The sequence below is a fragment of the Lutzomyia longipalpis genome, chromosome 1 (genome assembly GCF_024334085.1).
Source record: "Lutzomyia longipalpis isolate SR_M1_2022 chromosome 1, ASM2433408v1".
In the NCBI taxonomy this organism is placed as follows: Eukaryota; Metazoa; Arthropoda; class Insecta; order Diptera; family Psychodidae; genus Lutzomyia; species Lutzomyia longipalpis.
The window spans coordinates 29,531,704-29,557,371 of NC_074707.1; the positions used below are offsets into that span (position 1 = coordinate 29,531,704).

A 25,668-nucleotide genomic window follows, 5' to 3' on the forward strand; every position below is an offset into this window, starting at 1 on the left:
ATGGGAGAGGCGGAGTTTGCTAAGTGGTGTATATTATTTTTGTGCTGGCCTCTTTGAGTTTGGCAGCACAGCATTTTGCCTCAATCCGAAAATTCTCTCCACCATACAACCCACTCGCGTACGTTTGCAATCAACACTCTCGTTACAGGCTCATTTTATTTATTGCCACACTCCCAGGGCTGAATTGTCCGTGCCAAATCGTTTCTGCCCCTTCTGTATGCTCTTTCATACCATCCAACAAGGACACATTGCACCCAATTCCACCCTGCCGCAGCCGCCACTCTCCACCATGGAAGACATCTCAATTAAAATATGCGCCAACCCCGTCATCAAAAAAACAGGGGAAAATCTCGTCGCAAACTCTTGTGGAATATCTACTATACATAATATACATACATATCGTACGTACATATTTATAGCATAAGAGTACATCTAACACATTGAGTTCTCTGCTGGCATTGCTCACAAACTCCATGGATGGGAGAACAAGCAACTTAGGGTGAATTTATTTAATCGACGTCATCTACATTGCTAAGCAGAAGCCAAGAGGAGACTATGAGAAATTGGTGGAATGTTAAGCATAGTCACACAATTTGGTGAAAATTCCCCCCATTTCACTGTGATTTATCGCGGGAAAAATTGTCACAATTGCAAGAAACAGAGATTATAGCACTTTTTCCACCTTCTTCTCAAATTAACATTCTGGGATCACACACAATGTTGAAAAAAAACATTTACATTTTCGAACGAAAGATCAGAATGTTAAAAAAAAGAGTGGAAAATTCAGGGAAAAAATCGTAAAAAAAATATTACGAGAAATAACTCAAGACGAAGATATCTGATTGTTTGCTCTTTAAATTAAAAATAAGATTTTTACAACAATTGCAAATTGGTTAAATTTTTCCAATATTTAGCGCTAAAATTCATTTGAATATCATAAATCACAAATAGGACCAATCTCCCTCTCAAATCTTAAGTGGATTATAAGAACTACTATAAGAATAATACTATACTATAAGAAAAAAATCCCTCATTTTATCGAAAAAATCATATCAATTACCAAAATTATAATTTTAAAGTGGAAACGGAATTTTTAATTGGTTCATTGAGTGGAAATGAAAGGAAAACACAATAGAGGGGATGAAGTTCGTTTCAATGTAATCTTCTTGTGAATTATTCTCTCCTTGCCACAAAGTCTTTTACATCTAATATACCGAGGGGATGCTATCGTTTTAATCAAATTATATTGTTCACACACATGGATGTAACTGGATACAAAGAAGGCAGAAATGGTATTTTATGAGCCGTGCTTTATGGTGGGGTATGGGTAGAAATTTGCACTATTTGTAAGGGCACCCCTTATAAAAATATTTTGAAAAAAAAACGAGATTTCATCCCCTATAGTATATTTTTCGGATATATTGACTCAATTGCACTGTGGTATAGGTATAGATCCCTTCTACAGTGTCTCTATGATATTATTGGAATATCTACATATATCTCTTTTCAACCTTGGGTATTTTCGATATTTTTTCTGCATTCACACTCGTTTCCGCTGATAATCACAATATTTTTCTTCGAAACGACTCTACGCGAAAATATATATGCACCAATATATGTATATACATATGTTGGTAGGTAGGTATCTATGTACGCATTTTATGCAATCACCCTTCCCTGCTGCGCACTACGCACCCCTTATTCAGTCGTTTTGATGGTAGAGAGCGTAGAGAGCGTTCACTTTTTGATTGGATTAACACCCTGTAAAATAAATAGCGAAGGGAGACCCAAATTATAGCGAATCTGATGATGATCGTGGAGTGTTTTGGGTGAAATTGACGAGGGAGCGCTTTCACCATTAATTCGAGGGGTTGTTCTCTATCACCATTTAATTGGCAGGATGAGAATCGACCGAGGAATATGAAATTAAAAGGCAATCTAAATCGGATGAGTGTGTAATTTGCTGCAGTTGACTTTTGTGGTATGATGAATTATTGCTTTCGTGTCTCAAGTAATCGTACAAAGGACCCTCCTCCAGATGGTTTGCTTTTTGCTAACATTTTGTTATAAGAAAGGCACATGGGGGTGGTAAATATAAAAATCTGCACAAGGAATCCTAACAAGGTTGAGATATTATTTTGGCCATTTTGCTTGAAAACGAGAAAAAAAGTAGAGGGATGTTCATTTAATTTTTTGAAGTACAAAAAAACAATTTTGATTTTCATAACTAAAGAAACGGATGTCAAAATGAAATATTCCTTTAAAAATATTTAAAATAAAATTTAACGAATCTGGATTTTTTAAATTAGTTTAGAAAAATTGCATTTACAACAATTCATTAAATTAAAGAACACTAATCCCTTCCTAAAAATCATTGTCTTTTTTCAAATATTTTTCTGAATATAAAAAAAAAGGATTTACCTACAAAATTTTATTATTAAAAAAAAATTTCAGAAAATAACGAAAGAAAAAAATGAGAAATAGAAAACAAAAAGGGAATTAATTAGGAAAATAAGATACCTTTTGAAAAGCCTGTTGGGAAGTAAATCAAGATGAGCTGCGAAGCAATTTGAAAAAAAGAGTGTCATCATAAAAGGTAACCACATTGACCTATTGTAAAGATATTGCCTCTGTTTTCTTAACAGAAAAGCGAACAAGAGCGAATTGTATTCATTTCAAGTGGTGTGTTATTTGTAACAATGACCATAAAATTGCTGAACGAATGTGCCCAATTTTTCAACAATGCGACCAAAATTCGAGAGAAAAAAGAAGTCATTTTCTGCCATTGTACATAATATAAAAGAACCAACAAAAACAGTCTCGTTTATTAATCTAAAATATTATATTGCTTTTTGCTTGGGAGATGTGTTATTTTTTCTTCCACCGATCTGCACTGGATCTTGTTAATAAACAATAATGCACGAGTGGTGCGTTTTTGGGCTATTGTTGTTGATTCAGGAGGACATCATAGAGACCCAAAAGAAAAGGTCATTTCTTCATTGACAAATTTCAACGAAAAGATATTTCATAAAATCATTTATCACTCGTTTCTCGCTTTTCCAATGTATGGGCTGCATCCAGCAGAAAATCCTTTGCAAATTGCCAATCAATTTTGAAATTTTGCTGAGAGGGATCCATAAAAGTCACCAATTTCTGCGAACAATAACTACAATACCCAACATACCTACAACAGAGTTATTGTCCATCCTTCGGATGAAATGACTTTATTTGATCCGAACGACGTGGCTCTTCGTCCAAATCAATTTGCCATCCGTATGATGGTTCCAAAAACTCAAGCACACTGGAGGCTGTGAGGAGGAAAGTGTTTCTGCAGCTTCACCACCATCAGCCTCGCATACTTGAGTATAGCATGTAAATGTCACGAGGAACCTAATAGGTATTTAGTCTAATTTAGCTTTATACACGTTTTTATGATCAAGTAAATGAGCTCAAAACGATGTTCAATAAAATAGGATGAAGATGTTTAAATTATAACCCACATACGCATCCAACTTTGTTAGTGCTCTCCATGAGATGGACAGACGAAAAAGTAAAATAAATAAATTATCATGCTTCACGATCAAACCAATTTAGCTGTTAAGGAATCTTTTTGAGAGAAATCACAAAGATCCATGTTGATTGTTTTAACGACCCAGCATATATCCATACGAAGCGTCTCTTCCTTTCCTATTGTCATTGTCCTCATCTCATCAATGACAATGACCCAAAATTAGGAAGACAGAAAAATTAGTGAATAAGAAAAAAAATAAAACGATTGGTGACAAAAAAAAAGAACAACCCACGAAACATGGAATTAAGGTGGAAAAAAAATTCTGTGAGTGAGACAAAATAATCAATCGTTTTCTGTCACTCCAAACCAATTAATTTTCTCGTTTGTCTGTTTTGTTAACACTCGGAGGACTTTACTGGTAATTGGTACCAATTGAAACCTTAAAATCGTCACAGAATAAAATCTATTGGACTTATCTCGATGAATTTAGCATCTATGTGTAGGGAATTTTAATTACTTTATGATAGCAGAAAGAAAATCTCGAGAAAAGTCTTTTCTTTGGAAGATAATTTAGGTCAAAGTCAGAATCCAACGTGGAGGATCAAATTGGTAATAACTACCAGTCAAAATGCCATACATTTTTGCCGTGGTTTTGAGGTTATGTTTCCCCATATTTCCCAAATAAAGTACTCTTGTTCACTTTTCCTCAGTCAAAAATAATTAATGTGGACTAATTTTATTGCCGGAAGTGATTAAAAAGTTACTTAAAGAATCAAAGTTTGTGATTATTTAGGCGCAATAATAAATTATGTAAAATTGTAGCTAAAAAAGTCGTTTGAATTGGCAATTTTGCATTGATTCGACGCAATTTTTTTTCAGTGACGATTTTCTAAATTAAATATTTAGTAATTCGGTGTAGGAATGCTTGAAGGAGATTGAGAATTAGTGAAACTTTCGATCCTTGTTCAATAAACTGATTAATAATTAATTATTGAGCATATTTTATCAACTGGTACTTATTACCAATTTGATCCTCCGCGTTGTGCCAAATGTTGGGTCCTCCAAGTGTTAATTGACACATTTCCGAAAATAACAGCTAATTTAAAAATTAATTACAACAATAAATTTTTCTCGTGTGGTGCTTTGCCAGTACGTAGGATAATTTTATGATTGGAGCACGCTTTTGTGTCACTGTACAAGTTACGGCTAATGTTGCAAATCGATCAATTTTCGCTGGCTTTATTAGATATATTTTTGCATTTTAAATATGACATGATGTATAAAAAAAAGAATTATGCTAGTTACATAGATTTTGTCAGAATTCATTGTGAGTTTTCGAGCACTTGGCAAAGTTGCATTTAGAGTGAAATTCCAAATGCTGGTAAAGTGATGCTGTATCCATATACATAGTTCAGGAAAGTGTGATCTTTCGCTCAAAGTAATTATCGGGGATCGTGGAAAGGTCATCAAATCATCTTCCCGAGAAAGCAACCAATCAGCAATGTTCTCATGAAATTTCTGGTATGTGGATGGAAACCTCCAGGGGAAAAGAATTAAAAAAAAAGAAGATACATTTTACTCACTCGATTTGTGGTTGGTGTGTATACCGTGCGTCGTAAATTAACACAATTAAATTAATTTTAATGTTTCCTGACATAACATTCATGTCACCCGAGCTGAGAATTACATTCGGACATTGCAATTAAAGTAAATTTTCGCATAATTAAGCACCTAAGGAAGTGTGCAAAATCGCAACATCAAGGGAATAATAGCGGTTGATGGACGAGTGGGTAAAAATACAAAAAAAAAAAACAAATTCCGGCGCCAAAAAATTCTCTGCACCAAAAGTTCATTGGAGTGTGTAAAAGAATGAACAAGCAATAAACTCTCATATTTGCTTTTTCATCCCAAACCCATATATAGTGGAGAAGAATTGTAGCAATTTCTATACAAATAGAAGCCAAACACGCACATTTTTTGCACTCAATTTAAACCCAACAATGAGGGACACCCATAAAATAATAATAATCACAAATCATAACATATTTCCAGCAAGGCAGTATATTATACTACTGAAAGTTACAAAAAGAGTTTACCCCCCTCCCCTTACTCCGGGAATTCGGCAGATTGGCTCTAATTCAACTTTTCTCATCTCCCAGAAAAATCATTTTTGCCAAATTTGGAACAAACGACTCAAATAAACATACATAGATGGTAGGTAGGCTCCTCTCCTGACTTCTAGATCCTTCCTCCTGGGAACACAATAATTTTCCAGTTAACACAGTCACATCGATAACAATGCAATGCACGAGGATAATAGAGTCCTTATGCGACAGACAGGAGTGAATTTGTCCTCCCTTTTGCCATTGAATTTATCTCCCTTCCGCCAATTTAACAGCAATCACCATCCCTCTGCTCACAGGGACCCCCCATCAATCATTCCCGGGTTGCAAATGGCGCGCAGAGGACATCCCGCGTGAATGGTGCCGCTAATTTTGAATGCCATAATAGGACTATGGCAATTATAGTAATTCACCCAGATACTCCACATTACAATTCATTGCATCCAATTGAGTTGAAAACGCAACATAATCAAATAATGGATAATGTCCGGTTAAATCATTTTATAATCTACTTAGTTGTCCTTTGAAAGTTTTTCTTTTGTGCATAAAACGGCTGCTCAGAAATTCAATTAGGCCTCAAGAGGACAAAAAGTTTTTTTTTAATATTTTATTTAAGATTGGTCCTTAAATTGTGATAAGAAAGAGCTATTCTTAAAATCTACTACAGCCACTACAGCGTACCTATTAAAAATAACGCGAAAGTCCATAATCTTCCAGATTTTTTTGAATCTTGAGATTTCGAGTTTAAAAAGCTTTTTTATATTTTTTTTCTATAATTAAAATATGTCTTTTGGGCTTGAAAAAGCCAGGGAAGCCAGGAAAGTCAGGAAATAGTATAAAAAGATTTTGGATTAAAGTCCCTTTTTTTTTGTTTTCATCTTTCGCAAGTGATATCCTTCGGAACAGCTGCTCCGATCATAATAAAATTCGGTACCTATTTATGTAATTAGATAAAGTCAATAAGAGTTACAATATGGATGCAATGGGTTTCGGCTTCCGCACCCACGCCTTATAACCTCGCTTATAACGACCAAAATTTAATCTTTTTTTTTAAAGTATTATTCACATTTTGTAATAAAATAACGATACTCAAATTCCTATGTTACTAAAGCTATATGTATTGAGACATTGTATCGTACCAGCTCCACCACCTGCCACCCCCTACAATAATTGCAAAAAAATTCTTATAACAAAGCTTTAACCGCTTTAACGAACAATTCTTTCAAATTTTTCCAGTTGAACAATCTCAGTTTAAAATTTTTGGTCAAAAAGGTCAAAAATTAATTTTCTGCAAAAAAGCATAGATTTTTTCTCTTTTCTGGCTCATTGAAGATTTTCGCAGAAGTTTTTGTGTTTTTCCTGCTGAAAAACCCAACTTTTCCTCATTTTATCGGAAAATGCGAGAAAATTGTGAAAAAACCTGGGCTGTAGAATGATTCATTTATGGGACATACTAATAAAACTTTTGTTACAGCTCCTTTTGGGTCAATGTAGTGTGGAATTTGTGGTGAAATTGAGATAAAGTTTGGTGAAAAATAGTGACAATCAGCTGATTTTTTCGGTCTCTTGAACAAAAAATAAACAATTTTAAATTAATTATTAATTTTTGTTGAATTATTGATTTTATGTTTCGAAAAATCATGTCTGAAGTGGACATCAAACAGAATCTAAAATTAGTTGTTGAAAAAATTGAGGAAGCTTTCCGGAAGCGTTCACCGGTAAGACAACTTTGTTGCATCTCTGTGTTATCAGGAAGGTCATAAAAGTGACGAGATAAGACATTTAATTGTGAGAAGATAATCTATTTATTAACAGAGTCTGCAGACAGAAAAACCCTATCTTGTTGCTGTTTCCAAGACAAAACCAGCTGAATTGGTTGTGGAGGCGTACTCAGCTGGTCAGAGGCACTTTGGGGAGAATTATGTCCAAGAGTTGGTGGAAAAGTCCCATAATCCTGAACTTCTAGAGAAATGCAAGGAGATTAAATGGCATTTTATTGGGCACCTTCAGAGCAACAAAGTAAACAAAGTATTGGCAGTTCCGGGACTCTACATGATTGAGACGGTGGACTCGGTAAACTTGGCAACAGCGATTAATAAAGCATGGGAGAAGTTCAGGAAGGAAGAGACGGAGAATTTGAAGGTTCTCGTGCAGGTGAACACAAGTGCTGAGGATGTCAAGAGTGGCATTGACCCAAAAGAAGCTATTAATCTCTATAAGTTCATCAAGGATCAATGTCCCAATTTGCACGTAGAGGGTATAATGACCATTGGAAAGTTTGGTCATGATTACTCTACAGGACCTAATGAGGATTTTATTGCACTAATGCAATGCTATGATGAGATTGTGAGGGAACTCCAACTCAATCCTCGTGAACTTCACGTCTCAATGGGCATGTCGAATGATTATGAACATGCGGTAAATATTTATAAACCCTTTATTCTTTAAATTTTAAGGGAAATAACATGATATTACGTATATTTCTTTTACAGATCGCCGCCGGAAGTACGATCGTCCGTGTTGGAACCTCAATATTTGGTGCACGGACGCCAAAGAGTGATGCCAAATGAATTCTCTTTAATATGATCTCTGTATTTTCTTCAGCATGAGAAATATTCTCTCATTCAGTCTTCCAATAAACAGCCGGAGCTCAGCCGTTAAAAAAGAGTGCTATCTATTTTTGGGCCATCTATTTCAATGTTTTTCCCTACGCGTTTTTCGGGGGAGTTCTTTGCATAACTCAATGCCATTCCAACAAGCTTATTCATTTGCGTATTGAGCCATCATATAAGCAAAAGACGGATAAATTGCACAGAGATGTTTAATTTACAACTTTTTGCATTTCACGCAATTATCGCAAAACGATGCATACATCCTCAATAAATCTCATGTGATGACAGAATAGTTATCGCTAAGATTTTCCACATAAAGTAATGCATTAGAATTTTATTCTGTTCAATACGTTTTACATACAAAAAATTGTACGCCCACTCAATGATTTGTTTATTATAAAGAAATCTTCAAAGATTGTCTTTGAAGATTTCTTTCAAACCTAAAATTATGCATGGGGAATGAGCAATTTTGGGGGACTTTTATGCGAAAATTCTTGAGAATGAATGTTGACGATCAAATGGCAAAACTGACAAAACAGCAATCTTGTTGAGAAAACTATTTTTAGTTTCACACACAAGTTTATAAAGCTATCCATTATGATGAGACCAAAATATTTCTATTCAGAGAGACAGAAATATCAGTCAGCTCAAATCATCATACACACACCGTAATCCTTGCAAAAATGAAATACTTCATTAATTCCCTTTAAAAATCCTTGTCGGTTGTAAGTGAATGAGTTGGTTTGATTGAAATAATTTAAACTTGAAAATTAAGAATAAAATTCAAGTTTCTTTTTGCAATAAAAACCTGGTTGATTTTCCAAAGTATTTTTTGCCTTTATTTTTCTTTAGAATATCAATTTTTTATTTGTTTTTATTTCATTACATTTTCTCAAACATTAGAATTGACTTCAATTGGGTATTCAGCGTAATTAATCCCTATCTCTATCAACTCTATCCCACAATTCAACCATTTTCACATCAATTTGATCGGTAACTGATACAATTACCGAATCTGGGTTTGATTTCGTGAATCTCCTGAATAGCTGACGATCACAGAAGGGAGTATTCGTATTGGATGTGCACGGAGTGTATGATGCCCAAGCTTTGACTTCTCCTCGAGTAGCAAAATTAACGATAGTCCGCACATAAATATCCGACATCACACCTTCTGGAGATTTAGGATCAAACAACGGAAAATATGCGGACATCGTGAAGAGGTATATTAAATCGTCAATATGACTAACTCCCAGATTTATGTTCTTGCCAGTATAATATTTTACAAATGTGTACTGACTCTGAAAATAGGAAAAAAAAGGAAAATTAACAAAGGTACTATAAAGTCAGCAGTTAAAATTTTTCATCATTACCTGAAATCCAAATTCATAAATATAAATTGGATTTTTCTGAACATCAGCATATTGGAGGTATTGATTAACGACTGTTATCATCGGATAAACGATAGCTCTGTCTCCAACCAACTAAAAATAAATGTATAGATTAAGTAGTTAAGTTTTTCTCTATAAACATTACAATCTATCTTACCTTGTAATAGGATTCAACATTGCTATCATCAATGTAATCTTTTCCAAGATAAAATTTAATAACATCTTCCGCATATTTAGGATCGAAATCCATCTGAATTGGCAGGTACTCATAAATATTTTCATTGAATTCCTCCAATCTTCTATGATTAGTTGGTACTACTGATGAAAAAGTTCCATCTTCAGTGGTTGTACCAATTAGAATGGGTTTCGGTTCAAATCTCCCTTCAGCCCAAATTTTTCTGGGATCATCCCTCAGGAAAGCCCCTTCCCAGTCTCCTTCCACGCAAGGACGCAATGGTGTTGGGGGTGTTAATGCAGAAATGAAGAGTTCATCAAAAGCCAAGACAAGCTGAAGTGCATGTAATTTCTTAAAATGCTTTGCCAATTCATACGTCGAGGCTGTTTCCCAGTCTTCGAATCCACTATTCCGAGCACTCAATCTAAATTTTAATGCCCAATCTTTTGAAAATGCCCAAGGAGCTATAGAATTGCCACTCATTAAAACCGCACGATGGAAAAGAGCTGAAAAAACACTAATATTTAACTTTTTTTTTTAATAAGAGGATCAAGTTTAAATACCTGAAGAAACAGGATTCATTATATGATGCTGAACTGAAGAAGCACCAGAACTTTGTCCCAAGAGAGTTATTGAATTGGTATCTCCCCCGAAAGACTCAATATTAGCTGCAACCCATTTGAGAGCAAGTTGTTGATCTTTTAATGCAAAATTTCCCTTAACAGCTTCATCACCGGAACATAGCAGACCAAACATCCCCAATCTGTAGTTGAGAGTGACAAGAATAACTTCTCCATTGTCCATTAAATATTCAGGACCAAATTGATCAGGACTTGATGAGAATGACATTAATGATCCTCCATGAATCCACACCATTACTGGGAGTTTCTTTGCATTTTTCTTGTTTTGTGAATACAATTTCGGACGATAGACATTCAAGTAGAGACAATCCTCAGAGCCTAAAATTGGTTGAGTATAGAGAAAAACATTTCTCTGAGTGCAATCACTCCGTGGGTAAGTAGCATCCCAATAGCCCTCCCATCCTCTGTATGGAACTGGATTTTCCAATCTTAACTCTCCAACTGGTGGCTCAGCATAGGGGATCCCGTAGAATGCATCATATGGCCTCAATCGACCATTTTCAATTTTTCCACGAATACATCCAGCCTTTGCACAGACATCTACTGTAAAAATTTGTGTTGTTGCTGGCTTTATATGTAAAAAAAAAATTATCATTTGTCGATGTTCTTTTATAGAAATTCAATCTTAATTCGGGAGAATGGACGAAATCACAAAATCATTTCCTTAATATTTTCTAATTTACATAAGATTTTAAATTTAATCTATAAGAAAAAACTTATGAATAATGCAAAAACTTTCTTTTCTAAAAAGTAGTTCAGATTACTATCACGACAAATATAAGAATATATCGAATCAAGCACATAAAAAATTGTACAGTTTTTCACCTAGTTAGAATGTCAAACTAATAACTTTTTTATATCACAAATAATAATAAGCAGAAATATTTAATTACCCTTTTAAACTCTTTATTCCGATTTGCATTGGAATGAAAATGACGTGTATTATATTCTGAACTATCACTATCCGATGTAAAGTTGCCATAGTAATCAAAATTTTTCACTTTATCGTAATACTGCTCAGTCCCATTTGCACCCTTATGATATAACCCATGAACAATATTATTCGACGTTGCAATTGCAATAAAACTACAAAACACAACTAGCCACATTCTGGGAAAGATAAACCAAATGTATTTTTTTTTTAAATTGAAGGAAGAAAGGCAAAAGTTTAACATCCACTTAAGCTCGACCTATACTTTCAACTTCCAGACCGTGACTGAATTGAATTCACATGTTCCATTGCTAGTTTATATACCTACTCTACATAGTAGAGCTTAACTTTTTTTTCGAACTGGAGGTCAATGTTATTCTTCACCAAGGTGGGGGAAAACTTACTACGATGTAATTTTTTGGTTGATAAATTTTAATGTATTTTTTTTATGAAAAAGCGGATTTTCGGTCTCACACTCGGCTAATTCATTTTTTTTTCCGGCCAATGTTTCGAACTATTTAAGTCCTTCCTCAGGGCAAGTAATAGACAAAATTAACCACGTCAAGAAATAACAAAAAATCACTACATCCACAACACAATTCTCCTTATCTTCTCTCATTGGTGGCCAATCTGTACTAAATTTAAATAAATAAATTTTAATATTCTTTTTTAATTAAAAGCTTGTAAGCAATATTATAAAGGCATTTTACATAAAGAACTGGGAAAATGTAGGCAGTTATCTTTTTTATATTTTTTTTTAATGTGAAGCATTAAACAATAATAGGTATAAATAAAATACAGAATGTTTCAAACTTTTTTTTATATGAGAAAATAAATTATTTTTTACAAAATGAAGGACATTATGGAAAAAAGAGCTATTAATGAGGGCTTATCATAATATAAGTTTTTGTGGCATAATTAATCCATTAAATAAAAATGTACGTCACACATGCGTTAAACCGTTAAACTAAGGCAGTTACTTGTTCACTTCAACACACAGTAAATTAATTTAATTCTGTATTAACAAGACATTTTTTTTAATAAATAAAACTTTGTTTATTTTACATTCATTTAAAATATGAGATCTTCAATACATTTCATACTCCATCAACATAGTCCCACAATTTCACCATCCCTGAATTTATTTGATCGGAAATCGATACAATAACTGAATCTGGTTCCGTTTTATTGAATCTTTCAAATATCTGTCGATCACAGAATGGAGTGTTCGTATAAGAAGTACAAACTTCAAATGGCGCCCAAACTTTTACTTCCCATCGAGTAGCAAAATTAACTAATGTTTTAACAAATGTATCAACCATCAAGCCTTCTGGTGAATTTGCATCAATTATTGGAAAAAACGCAGGCATTGTGAAGACGTAGATTAAATCATCGATATGCGAAACTCCTAAATTGATATTCATTCCAGTTAGAATTTGCAGAATAGAGTATTGACTCTGAAATTATAATTTTTCAACATCAATAATAATTAATTTCAATAATAAATTTAATTATTTTACCCTGAATCCAAATTCGTAAATATAAACCGGATTCTGCTTAATATCGGCATATTTTAGATATTGATTAACTAACTTAATCAACGGGTATCTCATTGTTCTATCGCCAAACATCTGAAAAGAAAATCATTTTTAACTTAATTACTTTCATACTGCTGAATGTTTTACCTTGTAATATGCTTGTACATTTGTCTTGTCAATATATTCCTTCCCTAAATAATATCTCAAAACGTCTTTAACATACTTAGGGTCGAAATCTAACTGAATTGGGAGAAATTCATAGATATTTTCATTAAAAAGGTTCAAACGCGTACGATTGGTTGGTATTGGAGATGCGATTATTCCTTCGTCAGTTGTTGCCCCAATAAGGATGGGTTTTTGCTTAAATCTCCCTTCAGCCCAAATTTTTCTGGGATCTTCCTTGAGAAAAGCACCCTCCCAATCACCTTCTATACAAGGTCGAATTGGAGTGGGTGGGGTGAAAACAAAGGTAAATAGCTGATCTAGAGCCAAAATTAGTCTTATTGGTTCTAACTTTTTTAATTGATTTGCTAACTCATAAGACGATGCTGTGTCCCATCCTTCTAGCCCACTATACTTAGCACTCAGACGAAATTTCAATTTCCAGTCATAGGAGAATGACCATGGTGATATAGCTGTTCCACTCATTAAAATAACACGGTGAAATAAGGCTGAAATTTTAAATTAAATGAACTTTTAAATATTTCTTTTCACAGAAATTATGGTACATACTTTGCGAAACGGGGTTCATCATATGTAAATTAGTTGAAAGAGCTCCAGCGCTTTCACCAAAAAGTGTCACAGAATTAGGATCACCACCAAAGGCTTCTATATTGGATGCTACCCATTGCAGTGCTAACTGTTGATCCTTCAATCCAAAATTTCCCTTCACTGCCTCATCTCCGGAACAAAGAAAGCCAAATATTCCTAATCTGTAGTTTAGTGTGACAAGAATCACTTCTCCATTATCCATTAAATATTCAGGACCAAATTCATCAGGATTTGATGAGGAGGATGTCAATGATCCACCATGAATCCACACCATAACAGGAAGATTTTTATGATACTCTCTCTTTGGTCGATAGACATTGAGGTAAAGACAATCTTCTGATCCAAGAATCGGTCTGGTATGAATAAAAACGTGTCTCTGAGCACAATCACTCCGTGGGTAAGTAGCATCCCAGTATCCCTTCCATCCTCTATAAGGAATTGGATTTTCAAATCTTAACTGCCCGACTGGAGGCTCAGCATAAGGGATTCCATAAAAAGCTTCGTAAGGTTTCAACCTTCCACTTTCGAATTTTCCACGAATACACCCAACTTTTCCACAGATTTCTACAAAAAAAAATATCACGATGTAAGCTTCTAAATAAATTTATTAACACACGGGCTGGGACTTTCGCCCTTTTTCATGCTGGAGAGGAACACAGTCTGCGGTGACGTGTGTTCGCTCTCGCAGCAACAGCCCAACTGATCTTTCTCAGTTGAGCTGCAGTCCTCAGCACCGTTATGGGAGAGAGAGGAATTTAGGGAGAGGAGAGGGTTCACATTTGACCGTCGAGAGGGCTCTCTTCTCGAATTGGTCAATGCGCTCCTACATTCGGCCATTCTGATCTTGTTGCCGTCCCTTGGCAACTCACAGTGAATAGTAGGAACCCGAGTTAGGAGCTTAGCTCAACTAGCCCGTTTCCTTAAACCCATAACACCGCGAGTACCAAGGTCCGTTGAACTCAATCAGAACTAGGCGCGAATACCATTAAAATTCCGCAATTTTATGAGCGCTCAGTTCTACTTCCAGAACTGAAAGACAGAACACATCTGTCAGTGGTAGATTCGGTTCTACCCTAGCATTTCTATGCTACGAAAGACAGAACACATTTGTCTGGGGTAGATTCGTCACCGCAGACTGTGTTCCTCTCCAGCATGAAAAAGGGCGAAAGTCCCAGCCCGTGTGTTAATAAATTTATTTAGAAGCTTACAACGATACTTTTACCGAGATTGTTTTATTTAAATTAATTAATTTTTAATCACTACCAATACCTGGATGCTTCTGATCATACAACTGTGGAGCTTTAAAGCTTTGATGCAATATTCCTTTGGGTGTATCCAATTTGTAAAAATTGTCGTTTTTATTTCCACTTTCATACTGAAATTTTTTAAAAGGACTACCAGAAAAAACCACCGAAAATATAGAAAATATTATAATTAATTTGAGCATTTTTTTGAACACTTAAAGGGACGTTAATTCACACGAGTCGGATGTATTTATTCAACTTGTAATACTATAATGATTTAAGTAGACATGAATCATTGTTGCTTTTATATTGAAAGTCTCACACTTCACTACCCCCATCCCTGATCGACTTTCGTGGAAGAGCGGTGGGGAAGTTAATTATTCTACAAAGCTTTGTTAATGAAATGTAAAAAGTAGTACATACTTGCATGCAACTGTTTTGTTACTTCTTGAAACTTTTCTCATAGCTTTTCAATGATTTCTATACACTGTAAAAGAAAAAGCTTTCATTGCACACATCAATTATTTAAAAAAAAAAGTTAAGAAAAATTATATTTTTTCACAACTAATATTGAGGGAAAGAGGGAGAATGCGAGGTATAAGCTTTTTGTATTTCAAAACATTTTTTAGAACCATTTTACATTAACTATACATATTATTGAAATTCTTTGTCAATGTGATTCCAGAATTTAACCATTTCAGTATTTACTTGATCGGTAACTGATACGATTACCGAATCAGGTTCCGTTTTATTGAACCTTTCAAATATCTGTCGATCGCAGAATGGTATGTTTGTATTGGATGTACACTGCTCAAATGGAGCCCAAGCTTTGACTTCTCCATGAACAGCAAAGGTGACCAAAGTCTTAACGAAAGTATCAGCCATCAAACCCTCCGGGGTATGTGGGTGAAACAATGGGAAGAAAGAGGGCATGTTAAATATATAAGGGTAATCATCGTAATGACTAACTCCTAAATTTATATTAGCTCCTGTAGCATATTTGAGAAAGGTGTACTGACTCTGAAAATAAAATAGGAACAATTAGTGAATAAATCAATATAATTTTTGAATAACTATCCAACCCTGAATCCAAATTCGTAAATATAAATCGGATTCTGTTTAACATCGGCATATCTCAAGTACTGATTGACTAACTTAATCAACGGGTATCTCATTGTTCTGTCGCCAAACATCTAGAAAGAAATATTTCTTTAAAAATGTTTTTCTATTAATTTGAATTGAATTTTTTACCTTATAATATGCTTCAAAATTAGACTTGTCAATATAGTCTTTCCCCAAGTAATATTCCAAAACTTCTTTAACGTACTTAGGATCAAAGTCCAACTGAATTGGAAGAAAATCGTGGATGTTCTCATTAAATACATTCAAACGTGTCTGATTAATTGTTATAGCTGCTGCAATTGTTCCTTGATCAGTCGTTGTGCCAATAAAAATAGGCTTTTGGTTAAATCTTCCTTCAGCCCAAATTTTTCTGGGATCATCCCTTAGGAAGGCACCCTCCCAGTCACCTTCAATGCAAGGACGCAGTGGTGTCAGAGGTGTTAGTACCATGGTGTACAAGAGATCCATGGTTAAAACTAGCCTAATTGGATCTAACGACTTCAACTGATTTGCCAGCTCATAAGTAGAAGCAGTATCCCATCCTTCTAGTCCACTATATTTAGCGCTCAAACGATATCTCAACTTCCAATCGTATGAAAACGCGAAAGGTGATATAGCAGTACCACTCATTAAAATTATACGATGGAAAAGAGCTATATAATAGAAATCTTATATTTTCTTTTTAAACATTCTCAATGATTTTTATAATTTACCTGAAGACACTGAATTCATCATGTGATAATGTGCTGAAAGTGCCCCAGCTGTCTTCCCAAGGAGTGTAACCGAATTAGGATCACCACCAAAGGCTTCTATATTGGATGCTACCCATTTCAGTGCTAACTGTTGATCCTTTAATCCAAAATTTCCCTTAACTGCTTCATCACCGGAGCAAAGAAACCCAAATGTTCCTAATCTGTAATTGAGTGTCACCAGAATCACCTCTCCGTTGTCCATAAAATATTCCGGACTGAAGTAATCAGGACTAGAGGAAAATGATGTGAGACCTCCTCCATGGATAAAAACAATAACTGGATAATTTAGTTTATCTTTCTGGTATTTAGGACGGTAGACATTGAGATAGAGGCAATCTTCTGAGCCTAGAATTGGTCTGGTAAAAACATATACATTGCGTTGTGTACAGTCACTTCTGGGATATGTAGCATCCCAGTATCCTTCCCATCCTCTATGGGGTAAAGGATTTTCGAATCTTAACTTTCCTACTGGAGATTCTGCATACGGGATACCATAGAAAGCTTCATATGGATTTTTTCGACCAGGTTCAGTTTTTCCACGAACACATCCTGCTTTGGAGCAAACTTCCACATCCTTCAATATACATATAGGCATTAAAAAAAACTCTTCAGTTACGCAACTTAAGAAATTTTTCTTTAGGATTTCTCTAATTGCACCAAATATAACAAATAAATAATCTTAACCTTGAATAATATCTTTCTTTAGTTTCATAAAATATTAAACTAATTAAGGAACAATTAAGGATTTACTTACTTCCCCTTTTATGTATTGCGGAACTTTAAAGCTTTCCTGTTGCTGATTTTCTTGTTTTTGTCCAAGTGGATCATTCAAATTGCAAAGATGATCTGTCTCATTAGTAGAGCACTTAACTGGATAGTCATCATGAACAATTCTTAATGAAACTGTGTTGAAAATTACTAATAAAACTATTAACTTAAGCATTTCAAATTAAAAATATAATTTTTTGTAAAGTTAATATTTTATTTCCAGTTGAACTTCTTTCTTGAACTTTCAGACCGTGACTGAAATGAACGCACACACTATACACATTTGGAACTTATATTGGCATTAGGACATCCCCAGTCAATTTTAGTGAAAAGCAAGGTGGGGAAAATTTTTCTTTAAAGCACACAAAACCTTTTCAATGACAACAGGTAAAAGTGCTATATGTAAGTATGTAAATGTTTTTCCAAATGTAATAATTGATTTCATAATTTTATTCTAAAGTAATAAACAGTGTAAATTTTGTATAACATGCTTTTAATTATTTTCGTAAAACAGGTAAAACATATAATACAAACATAAAGAACAGTAATTAATTACTTTTTTCAAATTATTTATTAAACATTAAAAAGAATCACAGCTAAAATGATCTATTAAAATTATTCATACCTCGATTAATTTGATTCCAGAACTTTACCATTCCCACATTAATTTTGTCCGAAACGGAAATAATAACTGAATCTGAACCGTGTTTACTTAATCTTTCAAATACCTGGCGATCACAGAATGGATTTTTTGTATAAAGAGTATGAAGAGTACAATGTTTAAAAGACGCCCACGTTTTGACTTCTCCTCGAGCAGCAAAATGTGTGAAAGTTTTAACATAAGTATCAGCCATTAATCCTTCAGGGGTGTTGGCATTGAATATAGGAAAGAACGCGCTCGTAGTAAAAAGATAAAGTAAATCATCATGATGACTTACACCTAGATTTATATCGACTCCAGTTGTTATTGGCACGAATGTGTATGGGCTCTGAAAATTTGCAGAAAAGATTATTATAAAATTTATTAAAATAAAAATTTAAAATTCAAACCTTGAATGCAAATTCGTATATGAAAACTGGACTTTTGTGTGCATATTTGAGGAACTGATTAACTAACGTAATCATAGGATAAACCATAGATCTGTCTTCAACCATCTGTAAATTGAATCAGAATTATAGCACTAACTCAGTTTCTTTTAAACGTGGATATTGTACCTGATAGTAAGACGCGACATTACTCTTGTCTATGTATTCTTTTCCAAGGTAGTATTTCAGAACTTCTCCCACGTTTTTTGGATCTAAATCCAATTGAATTGGAAGGAAGCTGTAGATATTGTCATTAAATAAATCCAGTCGTGTTTGGTTGGTTGTTAATGGTGCAACAATAGTTCCTTCATCTACTGTTGTTCCAATTAAAATGGGTTTCGGTGTATATCTCCCTTCTGCCCAAATTTTTCGTGGATCATCTTTGAGAAAAGCCCCATCCCAGTCCCCTTCTATGCAAGGACGCAGTGGTATTGGGGGTGTTAGTGGAAGAGTAAAATGCAGATCAAGAGCTTTGACGAGACTAATGGGGTCTAACATTTTTAATTTATGTTTCAATTGATACGACGGTGCAGTATCCCACCCTTCTAAGCCCGTATATTTAGCACTTAAACGAAATCTCAATGCCGAGTCATATGAGAATCCCCAGTGGGATAGAGCAGATCCACTCATTAAAATAACACGATGAAATAGACCTAAGATTAATTAAATATAAGAAAATTATTATAAAAATCTATTTGAAGTATTGAAATAAAAATTAATTCTTACTAGACGAAACGGGATTCATCATATGCAAATGAGTCGATAAAGCTCCTGCTCCTTTTCCAAATAATGTTACCGAATGTGGATCACCACCGAAGTCATGTATATTTGCCGCTATCCACTTGAGAGCAAGTTGTTGATCCTTTAATCCAAAATTTCCCTTTACAGCTCCATCTCCTGAGCAAAGAAAACCAAACATTCCCAGTCGATAGTTGAGCGTTACTAGGATTACTTCTCCGTTATCCATAAAATATTCAGGACCAACTTCATCAGGACTAGATGAAGAAGAAACTAAGGATCCACCATGTAACCATACCATAACTGGAAGATTTTTTACATGCTTCAGTTGGCTAGGACGGTATACATTGAGATAGAGGCAGTCCTCAGATCCCAAAATGGGTTTTGTATGGATTAAAATATTTCTCTGGATGCAGGCACTTCTCGGATAAGTAGCATCCCAGTATCCCTTCCATCCTCTGTATGGAACGGGATTCTCAAATCTCAACTTCCCAACAGGGGGTTCTGCATACGGAATCCCGTAGAAAGCTTCATAAGGCATTTTTCTTCCATGCTCAACTTTCCCACGAACACATCCTGCTTTGGAACAAACCTCACATGCAGAATATGTTGACTTTAAAGTTAACAAAATAAAATTATAATATATTAAATGTTCTACGTCTAAAACTTTCTATAGAAATAAATATTTCTAATCACCTCAGAATATTTCGCACCAGAGTTATCAGATATTACAACAGACTGCTTGGACTGGAAGTAGTCCTTCTTTGCATGTGATGGATTGGAAAGAAGATAGTCAAGATAGTGATTTACTTTATAATTATGATATGGTATTGATTGCTTATCTCCAACAAAAGGATCAACTTTGTAATAGTGGTTGATACTTTCAGACAACACAGTAGTCACAGTAGCACAAAACACAATTAACTTAAACATCATAACAAAATAAAACTTATGAATTAAAAGAAATTTTATTTAAACATTTCTCGTCAAGTTGATTTCGTAACACTAATTAAATTTTGTTGTGAACTACCTGTTTTTATACCAACCATCCCCACACTTGAGGACATCCTGACTCCAGCAAATACTACAAAATACACAAAAGACACAAAAGCTCAAAAATGATTCTTTACATGGTTCTATCAATCATTTTATATTATTTGCTTCCATGCAATATTAGTGTCGTGTCATGACATCATTTCATGTAGTTTTGCCCTAATAGCTACACTCTACATATTTTTCATATTAAAGGTAAGAAAAGTCATGCACTGCGAATGTGAGTTATTCGGAAACAGGCGTCACAATATTAAATGTAAATACATAAGAACTTACTTAAATTATTTTCATGTTTGATATTTTTTTATTCGTGTTATTTTAAAAATTTAAGAACAAAATACATTTTGGCAAAAAATAGCGTTATATATCAAAGGTAAAGAAAGCTGGGGAAAACTGTTTTCACAGAACACTTAAAAAATAATTAAATACAATGTAGTACTCGCATGCAATTGTGAAATCACTTCATGTAATTTCAAGTCTATAAATGCCCAAACTTTTAGTTCTAGAACACATAAAAACCGCAATACATGGCAATTTTTAAATTTATTAACCTTAAGAAACGTTAGGTAAAAAAGACTATGAGCACGCGATGATTAACGGTTGATTAATGGTGCAATATCTATATAATAAAAAAAGGTCTGTTTGTTGGTAATCTTCGTGTCTGTACAGCTATACAAATCTACACCGTTTAACCGATTGCGATGAAATTTGGTACAGAGGCTCCTTATATCAGGCGCTTTCGAGTGGCCGTATTCATTTTCCCCCCAAAGCCCCCCTTCAGGTAGCCCCCATATAACAGTCATGAATTTTTTGCGAATTTTTGAATTTGGCGCCGGAAATGTTGTATGAAAATGATTTCTTCTCTTTGCGAATTTTTCTTTTGGGATTGATAAGTGGCCCTAATCGCCCTAATCTACCTTTAAACCTTCACAATTTATTTTCTTTAAAATTTGCGCGAAGCGCAACAAATCCCCGCGAAGCGGGGCGAGGTAAATTGGAGCGAAGCGACAATTTACCTCGTTCATTAATAAAACTGAAAATGTATGCATATAGGTATACGTATAGCATTATATATATTTTTATTATACATATGCTATTGATGGAATCGATGGATAAATATTAATGAAATTTCGAAAAATTTTTCAATAAAAATCTTGATTAATTTAATAAAATAAAAAAAACTAATAATTTTTTTCAATAATTTTATTCGATAAAATAATTAATATAAAAGATGTTCCAGACACTCAACAAATCAATCTATGGAAATTTTATATAAATTACATAAACGATACATTTTTTTATATATCAAGTCTATGTATCAAAAGAAAACTTATTAAAACATTTTTTACTCTATATTGTCATATTAAGAATACTTTCCATCAACTTTATTCCAGAATTTCACCATTTTCTCATTAATTTCATCTGAAACAGAGACTTTTACCGTATCCGGTCCATGCTTATCTAATCTCTTAAATATTTGACGATCACAGAAGGGTTTATTGGTGTGAATGTTACACGGTTCAAATGGTGCCCATTCCTTCACTTCTCCATGAGTTGCAAAGTGTACGAAAGTTTTAACAAAAGCTTCGGCCATTAAACCCTCCGGTGAATGTGGATCGAATGTTGGGAAATGCTCAGGCATATTGAAGAGGTAGAGTAGTTGATCGAAATGACTAACTCCTAAATTAATATCCAAACCCGTAGAGACTTCTACAAAGGTATGTGGGCCCTAGGAATAATGTGAAGGAAAAAATCGTTAAACTTTCAAATAATTATAACAATTTCTTATTCACAAACCTTGAATCCCATTTCGTAGATGAAAATTGGACTCTTGTGTATGTTTGCATTTTTAACGTGTTGATTAACGACTGTAATCACTGGGTGAACGAAGGTCCTATCTTCCATGAGCTATTTAAAAAAAATATGTCAAGATCGCAAAATATTTAGAATAAAATGTAAATCTCAAAACATACCTGATAATACGACCCAACATTTTTCTCATCAATGTAATCTTTTCCAAGGTAGGATTTGATAACATCACCAACATATTTGGGATCGAAATCAAATTGAATTGGAAGTAGTTTCTCAATATATTCATTGTATATGTGCAACCGTGTGTGATTGGTTGTTATTGGGGCTGCTAAGGTTCCATCTTCAGATGTGGTTCCAATTAAAATAGGTTTCTGCGAATATTTCCCTTCTGCCCACAATTTTCGCGGATCTGCTTTGAGGAAAGCACCTTCCCAGTCATCTTCTATGCATGGACGCAGTGGCGCAAGAGGTGTTAATGTAAATGCAAAAAGTCTATCAACACCCAAGACGAGACTTAGAGGATCCAATTTTTTAAAATGCTGCGCAAGTTGATAAGTTGATGCAGAATCCCAATGATCTTCTCCAGTATATTTTGCACTTAAGCGGTATTTATGGGCCCAATCGTATGAAAATGCCCAATGTGATATAGCCGTTCCACTCATTAAAACAATGCGATGGAAAAGTTCTACGAGTAGTAAATAGAGTAAATATATAATTATTTTTTACCAAGTTTCCCTGAATTTCATAAATTAATTTCTCACCTGAAGAGACTGGATTCATCATATGCAAATGCGATGAAATAGCACCAGCTCCAATTCCCACCAATGTAACAGAATGTGGATCACCACCGAAAGCTTCAATGTTGGCTGCTATCCATTTGAGAGCAAGCTGCTGATCTTTCAATCCGAAGTTTCCTTTCACAGCCCCATCGCCTGAGCATAGGAAGCCAAACATACCCAATCGATAGTTGATCGTCACCAGAATTACTTCCCCGTTGTCCATTAAATACTCAGGACCATATACACGAGAACTAGATGATGAGGATAGGAAGGATCCACCGTGAATAAAGACCATAACTGGTAGATGCTTATGGGGACGTTTATGTGGACGATAGACATTGAGGTAGAGACAATCTTCGGAGCCTACAATTGGTTGCGTATGGATGTAAATGTTTCTCTGTGTGCAGTCACTCCTTTGGAAGGTGGCATCCCAATATCCCTTCCATCCTTTATGTGGAAGTGGATTTTCTAATCTAAGCTTTCCAACTGGTGGCTCAGCATAAGGGATTCCGTAGAAGGCGTCGTACGGATTTTTCCTTCCTGGCTCAACTTTTCCACGGATGCACCCGACTTTCGCACAAACCTTTGGTTTAGAGTGATCTGACTGTAAAGGAAATCAAGAAATAATTTTGTTCTATATTTCTAAAAGGATTTTTTTTTTAATTTTTGCTAAGTTAATTCACCTCTCTTGAATCATCTTCTCCAGATATGATGATAGAGTGCTTGTGATGTTTTTGTTCTTCTGATGAGTGCACAGGACTTGAATGGAAATGATCATCCTTTATATTGAAGCTTTGATAGGACGAAGAATGCTCATGTCCTCTTTTATGACCAGGATGTTCGGCAGCATGATGATGATCATCATGATGATGGTGGTGGTGGTGATCATAATTCCCAGACAGGACAGTTGTCACAATAGCACAGAACACAATTAACTTCAACATATCTGCTAAAACATATATCTTTAATCAATAGAATTTTCAGAGAAATCAAAAACTATATGCACAATAACCGGGAATTTTCTTTCTCAAATGTTTGAATTACAACTGAAGTGAATTTGGCGTGTGTAGAGTACTTTTATAGCAAGAACCCCATACTGGGGGAGCCTTGAAAGTGTACCCAACTCCATACAACAGCTGGAAAAACTAAAATAATTTTTCTAAATTCTATAAGAAGTGAAAAATGTTACGCATTGCAATATGTAATTTATTCATTGAAGAAACATACAAAAAGAATGACTGCTTAAAACGAATAGAACGCACGCAATGTGTAGTACTTTCGATTAGTGGTGCAATTCATTCATAAAATTAAATATGAATAAAATGTTGTTGCTCTATTGGATATACCTACATTAAGTGCATTACAAGCTTCACTGAACAAAGTGGTAGAAAGCTTTTTTTTTATTTTCAGTACAATATGATAAAAAAAACTCCCACAAATTCTTAGATTTTAGATAAAGAACTTTAATTGAAACTTCCCAATTTTACCTTTTGTTTGCAGGTAATTTTTATTTTTGTAGGAAAGCTTCGGCGGAAATGTTTGGGAATGCTACGCCGGGAAGCAGTGGAAAGTATTTAAAATGATTGATGAATTGTACTGATTTCTAGATTTTTAATCGTCAGGGATTGTTTGCGAAACTCAGAGGTATTTTTTACCTTGATATGGTGTATGGGGAAAGACCTATTTTTTATCAATTAATTCTTATTAAAACATTTCTTACCTCGCTCCTTTTCCGAAGCCTTATACTAAATTTCCAAGTTTAAAAAAAATTTCAGAATATTATTTAGTGCATTTGAAGGATAAATTTTGGACTATATAGACGAAAATTATAAGTTAAAACATTTAGAATTTGTTACAAGAACAGTGTTCTTGTTACAGTACACACTTCCACGTTTCTGTTGAGATAAATTGATGCTGAGTATAGCATATTAATTAAGTTTTAACGTGAATTTGCTCCAACACCAATAATATCGGAAGCAAGATCATAATTTTAATAAAATTATGAGCTTGTTTACATTCAGAATATTTATAATTCTTATACCAACTAATTTACCAAAAACATTTTTTTTTGCATTTGGCAAAAGCTCACAAAAGCTCATTTATCTAAAGGATATATGTATAAGTATTTTTCTACTAAGCGTTCATAGATTCTTTATATAAAGCCATATCCTATGTGCATTGGAAGTACAATTAAAAAAAATATTCTTTAAACTTTTTTATCCTAATTAAATGTGTCTATGGCTCTCACAGTGTAATGTGAGTGAATGATGACCTTATCAAAAGTGAAAAGTGGGGATCAATAAAATTCCTATGTGGCTTTCGCTGTATTGAGAACACCTCACAGTAAGTAGTGTATTTTGCAAGATGAGGAAGAAACCGGGGAGGAGTTGAGGGTCGACGAGGAAGATGCTCCCCAGAGACTCTTTTTTTCCCTTATTGTCGACATGCGAGATAGAGAGGGGCATATTGGAATACAATTCAATGAGAAAATCTTGTGTCTTATTTAAAATCACGTACCGCTGTCTTGGTTTTGTGTTGTAAGTTGAAAAGTTTAATTATAGATTTGGTCCAACGAATGAGAATACACTGCGCGGCTACTAAATAAGGAGTGTAAGTATAAGTGA

At 34.4% G+C, this 25,668-nt stretch overlaps 5 protein-coding genes across 5 annotated transcripts; 1 reads left to right on the plus strand and 4 right to left on the minus strand.

Moving 5' to 3' along the window:
* Nucleotides 1-7,121: 7,121 nt before the first annotated feature.
* On the plus strand, nucleotides 7,122-8,301 carry LOC129797708 (pyridoxal phosphate homeostasis protein). The gene is made up of 3 exons (XM_055840528.1): nucleotides 7,122-7,352; nucleotides 7,450-8,052; nucleotides 8,127-8,301. The coding sequence occupies exons 1-3, from the start codon at nucleotides 7,260-7,262 to the stop codon at nucleotides 8,202-8,204; spliced, it is 774 nt and encodes a 257-aa protein (XP_055696503.1). The 5' UTR covers nucleotides 7,122-7,259; the 3' UTR covers nucleotides 8,205-8,301.
* Nucleotides 8,302-9,054: 753 nt separating this feature from the next.
* LOC129797521 (juvenile hormone esterase-like) lies at nucleotides 9,055-11,688 on the minus strand. Its single transcript, XM_055840184.1, has 5 exons — nucleotides 11,344-11,688; nucleotides 10,373-11,018; nucleotides 9,792-10,315; nucleotides 9,617-9,727; nucleotides 9,055-9,544 (listed from the first exon to the last, which is right to left on the minus strand). Exons 1-5 carry the CDS (start codon nucleotides 11,623-11,625, stop codon nucleotides 9,179-9,181), a joined length of 1,929 nt encoding a protein of 642 aa, XP_055696159.1. The 5' UTR covers nucleotides 11,626-11,688; the 3' UTR covers nucleotides 9,055-9,178.
* A 3,842-nt stretch (nucleotides 11,689-15,530) lies between these two features.
* LOC129797608 (juvenile hormone esterase-like) lies at nucleotides 15,531-17,388 on the minus strand. Its single transcript, XM_055840362.1, has 4 exons — nucleotides 16,770-17,388; nucleotides 16,186-16,709; nucleotides 16,017-16,127; nucleotides 15,531-15,954 (listed from the first exon to the last, which is right to left on the minus strand). The coding sequence occupies exons 1-4, from the start codon at nucleotides 17,008-17,010 to the stop codon at nucleotides 15,589-15,591; spliced, it is 1,242 nt and encodes a 413-aa protein (XP_055696337.1). The 5' UTR covers nucleotides 17,011-17,388; the 3' UTR covers nucleotides 15,531-15,588.
* A 900-nt stretch (nucleotides 17,389-18,288) lies between these two features.
* Nucleotides 18,289-19,941, minus strand: LOC129786624 (juvenile hormone esterase-like). The gene is made up of 4 exons (XM_055821789.1): nucleotides 19,389-19,941; nucleotides 18,864-19,315; nucleotides 18,372-18,565; nucleotides 18,289-18,304 (listed from the first exon to the last, which is right to left on the minus strand). The coding sequence occupies exons 1-4, from the start codon at nucleotides 19,939-19,941 to the stop codon at nucleotides 18,289-18,291; spliced, it is 1,215 nt and encodes a 404-aa protein (XP_055677764.1).
* A 495-nt stretch (nucleotides 19,942-20,436) lies between these two features.
* Nucleotides 20,437-24,815, minus strand: LOC129786695 (juvenile hormone esterase-like). The gene is made up of 7 exons (XM_055821913.1): nucleotides 24,765-24,815; nucleotides 23,728-23,990; nucleotides 23,027-23,648; nucleotides 22,427-22,950; nucleotides 22,251-22,361; nucleotides 21,895-22,182; nucleotides 20,437-20,484 (listed from the first exon to the last, which is right to left on the minus strand). Exons 2-7 carry the CDS (start codon nucleotides 23,986-23,988, stop codon nucleotides 20,437-20,439), a joined length of 1,854 nt encoding a protein of 617 aa, XP_055677888.1. The 5' UTR covers nucleotides 23,989-23,990; nucleotides 24,765-24,815.
* Nucleotides 24,816-25,668: the final 853 nt, after the last annotated feature.